Genomic DNA, 13,776 nt, shown 5'->3' with positions numbered 1-13,776 from the left:
TCACATGTTCCAGTTAGTACAGTTAAGAAGTCAGTGCTTGTCAGCCCAGTCGTGGTAAAGGTTGTATGCTTTCATAGCTCATCCTGATTGCAGACTCAGTGCTAACGTTCTGCTGCCTTCATTAAGCCTCAAGTTGTTTGTTTTACTTCTAAGATGTAACTAAGATGGCTTGACGGTGTGCACATGATCAGTTACCACAGTCATTTGGTAAATAATAGTTTATTAAGCTGTGATAATGCAACTGAGTTTGATTATGTGTGCATAATCTAAGTCTGAACAATGGTGATGAATCATGCTTCTTTTACTGTGGAATTAGTGTTCTGAGACTAATTAGTGATGGATGTAGGAAGGAAATAAGTTACTTGAGAGCAAAATTAGTTTTATGGTTTAATTAAAAATTCCTACATGTTTCCTCTTCCTGTCATCTTCCCCTCTACCCCCCACGAATGTAGGCAATATAACAGTACATTTAAAGCCATGAAATGTAACACAAATCAAGAAACTCAAGAAGCCGCTGTTTTTCATAGGAAATATAACTAGTTTTATAGGTATATGTGTCCTTATTTTCTTTGTAGAAGTTCAGCTGTAAGCAAAGGCCTAGAGTAGGCAAGAACCAATGGAAAGAATATATCACTTGTTTTACATGCTCTTTTTCTAAGCAATTTAGTTGCAGTGAAGAACAGTGACAAATGATTTCTCTATAAGAATCCTAAGAGGCCAAGGTCTGGGCGGTTACAACATTATGAGGATGTGACCCTTGGTAAGGCAAGCTTGGCATCTTTTGACTTGTGGTGTGTCAGAAGTGTTCAGGCGTCCTCCTATCGCCTTGAGCAAAGATGCGAAATTGAAAAAGTTGTTCATTTTTCAACTCTGTGAAAGTGAGAAGTAATCTGAAATGTATCCAATTGCAGTGTTTAATTAAGCTTAAAAATGCATCTGTGAAGATTTACAGCTGAGCCTCTGTAAAGTAAAGAATGTCACCAAGTACTGGTCTTTAATTAAAGTAGACTCTAAATCCTTAGGGTTTGGACTGTGTCCTTCCTGTGCTTATGTCTTTGACTGTACAGCACAGCAGATTTCCATTTTTAGGAGGGACGCGTTCCTGAAGAGTACTTAAATCTGTTGGGCCTCTTTATCCCACACTCAGAAAATCAAATGCCACAAATCTTAAGTTACATTTGTAGAGCAGTTTCCAAAGATTGTGTTGAAGGCTTCCTCCAGATTTGAGGCAACTATATGAATTCTGGCTTCTGTTGTTTGTGCTTCTGTCTTAATAAAGAAGAAAAAGCCTAAAAAAAAATTCGAGACTAACAATTGGCAATAGATTTTCCTAGCGTCAGTAGTGCTGAGGACATTGCTGTTCATGCCAACCGCTGATACCAAAATGTAAATTCTGCAGCATTGAGGAACAAAAAGTAAGCATTGATAGTTTCCCTTCCTCCCTCTTGCACTCTTTTTGTCTCTAATACTAATATCACACTCATTGTATGTTAGTACTGACATTTGACTTCACGTTAATTGTGAATCACAAGTCCCTCTTGATATAAAATATATGTTTGCTCACTATCTTGGTGTCAATACTGCACTAAGTTGTATGGCTGTTTCTAGTGACAGGTTTCTTAACATTTCTCAGATGTTCTTTGTATCTTGCTCTGTGCAAAGAGCATGAGAGATGAGAGATACAGGAGCAGTAGTCTTGCAGGTATACTGTAGCAAGCCATAAGGGATGAATGAATATTTGAGAATAAATTATTTCTTGTCATGTGAGTGGCAATGTAACCTATCATGGTTTCTCTGTGGAGTCCACCTAGCCTTGAGTCCGTAGAGGAGATGCTTCTTACAAGCCTGGGCAAAAAGGAAGAGGGTCCTGATCAATGTTGACATTTGGGGCCAGAGCCCAAATTCCACTCTTCACCAGACCTGAAGGAGTCTCTCACAGAGTGAAGGGAGGTGGTCCGAAAAATCCTCCATTTACTTTCTCTGCATCAAGAATTATCTTTGATGACCGTAGATAACGACCAGGATCAGGTATTCTCCCTAAATATCATCTTCTCTTGCCTTTTTTGGTAACAGGATATTAGTCTGGGTCTAACCCAACAGAGCATTTCTTATGTTCTTATTAGGGGGATAAACATACAGTATAGGGGCAGACAGGAGATAGGAATAAATTCTAACTATAACTTCAGACCGAAAAGAGTGATTTTTCTATGTAGTTGCCCTGTAAATTCAGGCTAAGTTTGAATTTTTTTTTTCCTTCCTTGTGTATTTAACCTACCATGGATATTACGTGACCCATTTTCTTTTCCTGCTTTATTTGCGTGAGTTCTTTGTATTTTCTTTGCAGGCTGAGTCACACAAAATTTGTGGTACTGTGTAATCCAGTTATTAAAACTTAACTAACTTTTCTTTTCTGAAAAAGACAAAAGACAGAGTAGAGGCTATCTCTGTCTCTTGTCATCCTGGTGGACTCTTCAGAGATTAAGACCAAAAGCCTAAACATGAATGCAGTCAGATAATGCTGCCTGCATCTTAGGGGGTTGAGCGATTGTTTTAGTTTAGTTTAGTTTTTCAGAGCAAAACTACACAAAATTGTATTGTAAGATCTTAATGCTTACAGCTATATATATATGTTAATGCCACCATTGATACCTACTGTAACCAGAAGGATCACATGAGTGACACCTTATGGTCTTACCTAATGGTCTACATAGTGGATATCATCTGATCTTGACCAGTAACTGTACCTCAAGCCCAGTACTTCCGGGTGAACAAGGGCATCACTCCCCACTTACAGCTCTGTTGTCTGCAGGTAGCCCTCCAGGACAAGTAATCCATAATGGCTATCTTCCTTCCTCCTTTTTCCCCTGGTCTTCATTAGGTCACATTGTAGGGCAGCAACCATGATGTACATCTTCCTGTGTCAGTAAAATAATCTGTGTTGCCTGCCTAGCTGAAAGAGTGAACATGAAATATGCATCTGAGAAACATTCTGTGCAGATTAGGGAACTCATCCTTAAATTGAGTCAGTAGCTTATCTAAATTAATATCTTACTTCGGGTGTTAGTCTGCCTTCACTCTCTAGTCATTTTATCTTACATATTTGTCTGCTGCATTAAGCAGCCTTGTGCTACCAGAATTATGTTTTGAAGTGTACTTACAAGATGTAACTGTTATTCATAAAAAGTTTTCAAAATCTTTTGATATGGAATTAAATACCTTAGCATGTTTTTATTGACCAAAAAAAAACCCAATTAATTTCACTTAAGAGCAATGTTTTCTTCCTGGCAGTGTCCTTTTATTTTCTTTTTTTCTCTAGCATAAAGAAAGGATTTCAGTATTTCAGAGCTGAAAAAATGTGCAAACTTAGCATTGCCATGCACAGGGGCAATCCTCAGTTTTGGATTTAGAGTAAAGGGTAACAGAAAGAGAAACTTTGCATGTTGTAACAAGCTTGTGGTCAAAACATGAATTCTTCAGCCTTTGACTTCAGAAGGAATTTTGTCTGAGTAAACCTTGGCTATCAATTTAATTATTTTTGCTGTGGTGCCCACTCTTCTACTTCTGTCAGCTCTCAGGGTATGTGTACATTTCAGACTGTTGTGTAGAGAAGCCCTCTTTGGATTTCAGAAGCAATCGAATTACAGAGCTCCACACAGATAAGGTTCGTGACAGGAGATTTTCTGTAGGGATAGGAGTGAGTGAATGCATAGGTAATAATCTTCAGCGAGTACAGGGTTTACATTTGTTGGAGGTTTTTTTTTTCTGTCCAGGGTTAGGACCTCATCTAGGTTCCTGTCTGTCCTCTACCTGATTTACAGGAATTTGAATCTGAAGTTCCTGCTGCTCAGGAGGGACATTTTGAGGTTATACTATTCTGGGGAGAGAGGAATCTCCTGTTAAAATCCTGATTTGCTTAAAGGACTTTCACGTTCTTTGGAGCATAGAGTAAAATTAAGGGTTAGGGTTAACCCTAAGCTGAGAGTTTAACAGTAAACTATATAGTTATTCTTGTTTAGTCTGTCTCATTCAGTGTGTATTTTGTATTTAAACAAACCAAAACAACTTTGGCAGAATTTCACTCCATTATTGTATTGACTAGTTCAGTTCCTTGAGAGCTTGCAGGTTCTGTTCCAAAACAAGCACAGAAGGGACTGAAATGTGTATTATTGCCTAGTGTTCTCACCACTGGGCTGTTAGGCATAAATGTGGGATGTAACTATTTCCATGCTGCCTTTGTAAGTCTAGGTATAAATCTAGTTTAAGAATATTGAATAGTTTACTTAAAAAATGTAGAAACAAGCAATGCCCGCAATTCCACTCAAACATATTATTGTAGGATGCTGGCACCTGAGTTCACAAATTTCAGATTGATCAGAATTGTACTTTTAGCAAAAAGAAATTGTCCAGACCTACTTACAGATTGTACCTTCGGCTTAAGTCTTTTACGTTAGAAGTTTAAAACTCTGGAAAATATATAGCAGAACTAAAAATTATAAATTCAGTAATGTTTTTAAATATTAAAATGTTAATTTATTAATCAGGAAACATTTTAATATTTAAGAATATCAGAAAACAGAGATGTACAAACAAGCACTGAGATGCTTTTTGCCAAGATTGTACATGTCTTTTTCTTTTTTAACTGCTTGGCTTGATCTGGATGAGTTCTTTTAAAAGAGTGAAATGTTGTATAATCTTGTATTAAACTGTAAATTAAGAAATATATGAATGAATGCAAATCAGGGTTGTCAGGAAGCAAGTATTCCTTTATTGTAAATTAATATCCATTAATAGAGTAATCTCTGCTTGTGATTCATTTTGTGCATAGGGACCAAACAAGGTTATGCTCTGGACTATACAAATGCATCTCCTTTTGAAGTCTGTATATTTACAGTAGCTCCATGTTAACTTTGTAATCTGCTACTTTTTTAAGTTAATACCAAAAATATATTCAAATAAACTAAAGTTAGTGTTGTATTTACATAAGACTGAAATTAATTTATAATTTCAACTGATTGTGTTACAGAGGGAGCCTATGGCTGTAAACATAAAAAAAAATCATAGAGTATATTAGACACTGTTTTCTGTCTTCTACAGATTTCCTGTTCTTCAAGTCCAACTGTAACATCAAGTTCTGGTAGCAGTAGTTCTTTATCACCTCTTGGACCTCTTTGTAGACAGAGATCATTAGCAAATGGCATTTTGTGTTCTGAGTCTAGCACATCATGTGTTTCTTCACCAACGTCTAGCTATCCAAAAGCACCAGGCTTTGAACGAGAAGATCAGGTATGTGAATAATATGGGTCTAGAAGTACAAATGCAATCTTAAGTTAAATTAGATTCAGCAGAAAATGTTGTCTGCCTCATGTATCAGCACTGATTTTTGATAATTAAGAACAGAGTTTGGAGCCCTCTTCTTTAGGGAGCTAAACTGCATCAAATTACTTTACAGTTGTCATAGGCCAAGAATGCTCATGCAAACAGTCACTGCAGCTCAGCTGACATGCAGTAAATTGTAACTTTGCAGAAATGTTGTGATTGTCATTTTGAGCCCATGTTGCCAAGAACAGAGGAAGATAACAATGGAAAAAAAATTATAGGTAGAGTTGGTAGGATTCAGTTTTAATTATTGTTGAAAATTGATGGTGAAAAGATGCATTAATTTCTGGCTGTTGATACTATTTGTGAGTTGCAGTCTTTGATTAATTTCAGTCTGTTTCTTCTCCCACCTGCAGCTGCCTGTCTCCTTGGACAAGTTCATTGCTGAGACAGACATAGATAAAATATAACAAGCCTCTTGAAGAGAGAGAGAGAGATCTGTAGCATTAGCAATGAGAGTGGTTGAAACTGAAGTCGGTGAGGAGTTAGAATGCTTTAGTCGGGGGTTGGGGAGAAAACAGGCAGTGCTAGAGACAGTTGGGAGAAGGGAAGACTGGTATTTTTCAGGGATATGAAACAGCTCTGTTGGCCTGTGAAAGAAAGGCTGAAAGCCCAGGATTTACCTGTTAAAGCTAATTTTTTCTCGCTCTATTATAATACTGGTTACACTTCTAAATTGTCAGAAAGGAACTGTTTAAAAAAAGGAGCTCAATGGCACATTTAAATAAGCTGCAGCCAAGCTGATCAGCCTTCTTGCAAACCTGTGACTTGTCAGAATTGATTTCTATAACCTGAGATGCACAGAGAAGTACAGAAGTAAAAGATGGAAAAAGAATGAAAGGAAGGAACGTGGTTTTTGTAAGTGGTAACTTGTTGTACATGATGGCAAGATCATTACTCTAGAGTAAAGTTCTCCAGGCAAGATTGCTTTCTTACACGTAGATGTTCAGGCAGACTATAGGTTAGAGAGCTGGTCATTGCAGCAGGAAAGATTTCCATCTCCCAGTATAGGGATCAAGTGGTCATTGATCAAATGTCATGGAAGCAATGCAGCTGCAGAATCAAATCGCTGCTTTCTGGACATGAGGCAGCAGTAATTGAGAAATTATGTAACCATTGGTGAAGATCTATTTTGCTGGTTTGGTCACAATTAGTGAGTAAGGTACTGCTACAAAGAATGTGTCTCAGCAGCAAAAATGTCATGTGCTTGCCTTTTAGTGGCCCCATTGAACCTGTCCAGAGAGAAAGCAGTGACACACTTTGCAAGTGCTAAAAAAGTATCTAGAGTGGTGGGAGGCATATAAAGAGGAGGAGAGTTGTTTCTGCTAGGGAGCTTTCAGTGCAAGACAGATTAGGAATCTCCCAGAGGAGACAAGGAACAGACACAACAGGACTGCTCAAAGGCAGCAGAAAGAGCCATTTTTCCTAAAGAGACAGAGAGCACTTTGCAGAGTTTACTGCAATTCAGGAAGTGACTGAAAATTACTGGCCTGAAAAGAACAGAGATCCTTTGATCCTGCTCTGCAAGAACACAGTGGGCAAAGAGAAATTGCTTAGAATTCCCTTTTATTTAAGTATGTCTCACTTGTTTCAAAAGTTACCTTATTATAAAATGGTGTTCAAAGAAAACCTGCCCTTACATTTGAAATCTTTTTTTTGTTATTTATAGCATGGTCACTTTAAGGGAAAATCTAGGCAGTTCCACTCAAACTTTTGGCTACCTCAGGCTTCTATCCCACCAGCCTCTTGGAGAAGTATTCCCCAGCTGGCGAGCATTTGGGACATGTTATTTCTGTCACAGCATAATGCTAACATGGCTACTCAATTTTTGGACCAGAAATAACTTGCATGTGCTCAATTATGCATATAAGTGGAACAATTGCAACTGGTGTTCCTTTTCCACGTAGATTTACTCTGTAATCATTAAAATTTAATTCTCCATATGGGACTGCAGTGAGGGAAATTAAGTCAGCCTGCTGAAGGTATCATTACAGAGATGCCACTGACCCTTCATAAACTAATAATATATTTTACAGCAATGACTCATTAAGTTCATACATTACAGAGATTTTTCTTCTTTCAGGCAAAGCATCGAAGCTTCCCAGCTGAGAATCAGCAGAAAATAAATGAACAGGACAACAAGCAGGTATTGCCAAAAGCTAAACACTGTAAATATTTTGCCCTTTTTGGTAATTTATTAATGCAGTATCAAAGTTACGTGGCGCTTTGCAACATAGTCTAAGGAAAATTTGTGCCCAGTGACAGGACAAGAGGCAACGGGCACAAACTGAAACACAGGAGGTTCCGTCTAAATGTATGGAAATACTTTTTTACTGTGCATGTGAGACTGAGTATTGGAACGGGTTGCCCAGAGAGGTTGTGGAGTCTCCCTCCTTGGAGCTGTGCAGAAGCTGTCTGGACATGGTCCTGGGCAGCCGACTCTAGGTTCTGCGAAAATGTACAGTAGATATGTGCTGCAGGGAGTACCAGGGATGAGAAGAATATGAGCAATTTGAGGATGCTTTTGATTATAGCAAGTCCATGGTAGAGTTTTCACAGTGAAATTTTGGATTAACTTGATTTGGGTATGGATTGATAAAATCTAAGGAAGGCCAGAAGGAAGATGACGATACAGTTGTTCAAGTGTCAGATGCTCAAAACTAGAAAAGTAGTTAAAGTGACAGGGAAGAGGGCATAGCTTTGACCTGTCATGACGCTAAATCCATCAGGTGTTAGAGGTCATTCTATATATGCAAAGGAGCTTAAAACTGCCAGCTTTGCACTGCTAGAACAAGAACCTTGATGCTTTGTTAATGACAATGATCAAGATAAATGAGAACAGAAGTTTTACCATTTGCCATTCATGCAGCCACACAGGAGTGTGTAATCTAAAGTTAAGGATTAAAACGTATCTTACATTTAAAAAGCAGGAGAAGTGGTGCAGAAAAAATAAGGAGAGGAAATGCAAGATAGTTAGAGGTGGATCCCATGAATTCTGTATAGAAGAGTGCTAGCACATGAACCAGTTTAAAAATATACATTGCGTTTTTTCCCCTATACGTCTATAAATTAGTGAGAGTGGCAGCCTTGGAAATTCTTTTGATTTTTTGTGATTTGCCCTAAAAAGTAGTTTTTACATGACTTTCTACCACTATTAATGTTTGTAACAGAGTAAATAGGACATACCCAGTTTAACATCTTTATCCATGACCTGGTGGGGGAATCAAGTTTGCAGATGACATGAAATTGGCGGGACCAGTCAATAGGGCTGGGCTGCCATTCAGAGAGACGTAGACAGACTAGAGGAATAGGCCAACAAGATCTTTATGAAATTCATTAAGGACAAGTGCAAAGTCCTGCACCTGAGAAGCAAGAACCTCTTGCAACAGTATATGCTGAGAACAAGAACTAACTGTCTGGGAAGCAGCTCTGCAGAAAAGGACCTGAGGGTCTTTGTAGACAGCAAGCTGAATGTGAGCCAACAGTGTGCTCTGGCAGCAAAGAAGGCCCAACATTATCCCAGGTTGTATTAACAGGAGCATGAAGTAGATCAACGGAAGGGCTTACCCTTCTGCTTAGCACTTGTTAGACCACATCTAGAATACTGCATCCGGGTTTGGGCTCACAGTACTGGGATTACATCAGTAAACCAGTGCAGGCTTAGGACATGGCTGCCAAGATGGTCAGGGGACTGGAGCACTTGCCCTGCGAGGAGAGGCTGAGGAAGCAGAGCTTGTGTAGCTTGGAGGAAGGAAGGCTTCAGGAGGACCTAGTAGGAGCCTTCCAATACCTATGAGGAGGTCGTCAAGAAGATGGAGCCAGCCTGTTCACAGTGGTGCACAGTGGGTGGACAAGAGACAACAGGCATAAGTTGAAACAAGAAGCTAAGACTGGGTATAAGGAAAATTTTTTTCACTATGGGGAGAGTCAGGTAGTGGTTGCTGAGTGTGGTTGTGCAGTCTCCATCCTTGGAGGTTTTCAATGGCTAAAACACTGAGTAACCTCATCTGACTTCATAGCTGACCTAGCTCTGATCAGGAGGTTGGACTAGATGACCTCCTGAAGTTTCTTCCAACCTGAATTTTCCTATTATCCGGTGATCCTAAGAATACTTAGCAAGTTGGTTTAATCATCTTCTTTTTAAAAAAAGTGTTATTTAATCTCCATTTAAATAGTGCAGAATTTAGTGCAGAAGTTCTGCTATGTAATTATAAAGCTGTTGACATCTTTTTTTAATAACCTTTCTATACTGTCTCATTTCTGTTTATTTTGTCTCTCCGTTCTGTTTAGATATCCCCCAGAACAGAGTTTTGAAGTCACAGATAGGGTCAGTCTTGGTCTGTCAAAACAGAAGAAGGAAAGGAATCTTTGAGCTGCACAGTGCATCTGTCTTTAGGTATAGGGTGGGACAAGAAGCTTGCTGTTTGTAAATATGTTAGGGAGGAGAAAGACACTAAATAGTCTAGTAGGTGTAGGTGTTTATGCTGGGGAGAAAGAGAACTAACTGAAGAAATACATCAGCTTTGTGTGGGTGTGTGAAATTTCTTCACTTCCCTCTCACCAAGAGGCTTCAGCTTAAGATGGGGCAGGCCAAAAGGGGATATATTTTGAGTTTGATAATTTTTCAGTAATACAAAAAGCCTGTATTGCCTCTCCTACTTGTGTTGACTTCGATATCATGTTTCTCCAATGACAGGGATCACGATCAGGCTTATAACCTAAGAATCCTATGCCTTGTCATTTCTTCATTTTACTTTTTTAATTATACAACTGTTCTTTATGGTTTAATATGTATTGACGGTTCAGAGATTACTTTTCTTTTTGCTCAAACATTTACAAAAACAGAAAGTAGCAAAGAAATGTCCATTTAACATGTTGCATTGGGATATTGGAGAACGTGTTGCGAATTCAGTGTAAATTACAATATTTGGAGCAAAGTTTGGAAGAGCATATCACAGAATCATAGAATAGTTGAGCTTGGAAGGGACCTCTGTTGAATTTCAACAAGTCTGAGCACAAGGTCCTGCACCAGGGTCAGGACAGTCCCCAGTATCAGTACAGCCTGGGTGATGAATGGATTGAGAGCAGCACTGCAGAGGACGACTTGGGGATACTGGTGGGTGAAGAATGGGATATGAGCCAGCAATGTACATTTGCAGCGCAGAAAGCCAATTATCCGGGACTACATCAAAAGAAGTGTGGCCAGCAGGTCGAGGGAAGTGATTCCGCCCCTCTGCTCTGCTCTCATGAGACCCCCACCCAGAGCACTGCATCCAGCTCTGGGGCTCCCAGTACAAGAAAGACATGAACCTGTTGGAGTGGGTCCAGAGGAGGGCCACGAAAATTATCAGAGAGAGTGCGGGCTGGAACTGCTCTGCTATGAAGAAAGGCTGAGAGAGTTGGGGTTGTTCGGCCTGGAGAAGAGAAGGCTCCGGGGAGATGTTATTGTGGCCTTCCAGTACTAAAAAGGGGCCTGTAAGAAAGATGTAGAAAGACTTTTTAGTAGGGCCCGTAGTGACAGGACAAGGGGCAATGTTTTTAAACTGAAAGAGGGTAGATGTAGATTGGATATAATGATGAAATTCTTCACTCTGAGGGTGGTGAGACAGTGGAACAGGTTGCCCAGAGAAGTTGTCGATACCCCATCCCTGAAGTGTTCAGGGTCGGGTTGGGTGGGGCTTTGAGCATCATTTCAAGCATTTCATTTAGTGAAAGATGTCCCTGCCCATGGCAGGGGGGTTGGTCTAGATGATCTTTAAAGGTCCCTTCCAAGACAAACCATCCTGTGAGATTCTCTGGAGGTCTGTAGTCCATCTGTCCCCTTGTCAAAGTGGGGTCACCTAGAGCAGGTTGCTCAGTGCCTTGTCTAGTAGTGTTTTGAATATCTCCAAAAATGAAGACTCCACAGCCTCTTTGGGCAACATGTTCCAGTGTTTGGCCACCATCGCAGTAAAAAATTTTTTGTGTCTAAGTGAAACTTTCTGTATTTCACTTTGTGCCTATTTTTAAAGAAAAAATTATTCATTCTCATGGTCATTATCTGCCTCAATCTTGCAGTATGTCTAGCTTTGAAATAGAAATTCTCTGTGGTATTGGTAGAAATCAGGAGAGTAGATACTGCACGATCACTGATCGTCACACAGAAGGCAATGAGAGGATGTGTGGATTGATTCAGTCACAGTTAAATGTTGTTTTTATTAACTAAAAGATTGGAGGGAATAAACAATAAACAATAAAAAGGAGTTAATATGCTGGAAACTCTGCACCAAGTCCCTGTAGACTTTGTGAAGTTATTTTCCAGTTTAGAATGTTACATGGTTACATTTTGTTCACATTTCTTACATTTTATAATTTCAGTGTGTGATTTGTATGAAAAAAATGTTCAGCTAGAAAGAAGTAGCACAGGTACAGGTCATTATATAATGTGATACAGGTGTGCAGTGCAGTCATGTTTCTCGGCTGTCTAAACCGAAGATCAGTTTATGCACCAATTGCATTTAGATTAAATGAGAAAATTTGCAGATCAAAAAAAAAAAAGGAATATAATTTGCGTACGAATGCATAATGAAATGGTACCATTTCTCAATCAATATTTTCCTTTTGAAAAGGAGCATCAGACTTCAGCTAACTAATTATGTTTGTAGTGCTTATTTGCAAGTATTTAAATTTTTTCTGAAAGCAGAATTCCCTCGTATGGTAGTGATGTCCAGCTGCATTGGAGAAATGCACTTGCTGGTAAATGATAAGGAACATTATCCTAATCTATTAATTCAGAGGGTTCTTCTGGATTTCTTTCTGTTTGAATTAAAATAACTACTTTTAAAAATACATTCTGTTTATTTTATATGTTTGTACATACATCTGTGTAAGTGTGTTTGTGTGTGTATACATATGTTTTTTTTTTTTTAACAGAACCATCTCAGTGTCTTTTCAGTGGTTAACCCACTTGCTTCAAGCATAACTTCCAGTCTGGCCTCCAGTGTTGGATCAGATAGTTCATCTCCTACAAATGTCTCTGCTATCAGTGCCAAAGCTCTCTCATTCTATTCTGGCAGTAACACAGTTGAATCGGTAATAGGTAAGTCTTAACATTTAATCTCCAATTGTACATGTTTTGTTGCGTTACTCAAGAAGTTCTTGTTTCAGCGTAGGTTCAAAGAGCTTATTGGTAAAGACAGTGATGTTGTACACACCTGCTTTATTATATGTAGTTAAAAGCAGTATCTGAAATTTAATTTAAATGTTTTCACCCCGAATCATTATTTTTCACAAGGTCTCCAATGTGAGTGTATGAATGAGTGAATGGGACATTTAAACTGGAATTTTGGCATTGGTATTGCCCAGTGATTTAAAAAAATGTGTAAAATCTTCATAATGGAACTCACTGTGTTGCTAGAAGTGGAAGTACTGTCTCTTCAGCTTCTGTTGGTGGGCTGATGAGAGCTGACTTTTTTTTTTTAATGTTACCATAGCAGATGCAATTACAGATCTTACCATGTTCACATGAAAATGGGAGCTTTTTCTTTGGCTGACTGCATATTCTTCAGTCTGGTTATTTGTATGTTCAAGAACAAAAGCTTTTGTTCACACTATGTGGACGAGATCTGAAAGGACACAAAGAGGAGGACCCCTTGCTTTCTGGGTGCACAAGACAGATTCTGGGCAATACTCACTTCCAAAATTTCTGTCATTAGCCCAGAGCCTTTCCCATGTTTCCAACCAGCTAGGCTGTTTACGTGGAAAATGGTAAAAGGAGAGAAATATTTCAATGATAATTAGACACTGGGAACTTCAAAACTGGTCATGGTACTCCTGCTGTGGTCTCACAGGTGCTGGATAGAGAGGAATAATCACTTCCTCCAAGCTGCTGGCTACACTTTTACTAATGCAGGCCAATATGCTGTTAGCTTTTATTACCACAGAACATGCTGAATGTGTCGTTCATCAGAATTCCTAGATCTTCTGCAATGCTGCTTTCTGATCATTTGGCCCCCAGCCTGTACTGTTGCAAGGCATTATTCTGTCCCAGGTGCAGCATTATTGTATTTGCTTTTGTTGAACTTTGAGGTTTCCATCAGTCCTGTTCTCCAGCCTTTTGAGATCCCTCTAGGCGGCAGTCCTGCCATTGAGTGTATCAGCTGCTCCCCTTAATTTAGTGTTATCCACAAACTTGCTGAAATTTGTGGCACTTTTACACTAAATGTGGTTTATTCAGGAGGCTGTGGCAGGGAATGTTGTGATTTGAAAGATGCTGTATTTCACATTCTTTGGTGTAAGTCACATGATCAGGGAGTTGCTGTGATTAGCTGGTGTACTTGAAGCTTTCTGTGTTTAAATCGATGTGTAGCAGCGACCAGGGGACTGCAGACAGTGAGTCAGCACTTCGGCATGGTAAGTTAG

The 13,776-nt window shown here is 39.2% G+C and overlaps 1 protein-coding gene across 13 annotated transcripts in view; it reads left to right on the top strand.

Annotated features, from left to right (window-relative positions):
- UNKL (unk like zinc finger) overlaps positions 1-13,776 on the top strand; it is a 60,941-nt gene that overhangs the window by 33,722 nt on the left and 13,443 nt on the right. For 9 of the 13 annotated variants that reach the window (XM_075514682.1, XM_075514678.1, XM_075514676.1 and 6 more), the window contains 3 exons: positions 5,095-5,283; positions 7,460-7,522; positions 12,289-12,454. In XM_075514682.1, coding sequence (XP_075370797.1) covers positions 5,095-5,283; positions 7,460-7,522; positions 12,289-12,454 — 418 coding nt within the window. Of the gene's footprint in view, positions 1-593; positions 761-5,094; positions 5,284-7,459; positions 7,523-12,288; positions 12,455-12,480; positions 13,768-13,776 lie in introns of those variants that run through there. The other 4 variants (XM_075514686.1, XM_075514688.1, XM_075514687.1 and 1 more) reach the window with 4 other exon arrangements.

This window comes from Mycteria americana, chromosome 12 (assembly GCF_035582795.1).
Source record: "Mycteria americana isolate JAX WOST 10 ecotype Jacksonville Zoo and Gardens chromosome 12, USCA_MyAme_1.0, whole genome shotgun sequence".
Taxonomy (NCBI): domain Eukaryota; kingdom Metazoa; phylum Chordata; class Aves; order Ciconiiformes; family Ciconiidae; genus Mycteria; species Mycteria americana.
This window is presented reverse-complemented; position numbering and strand designations above follow the sequence as displayed.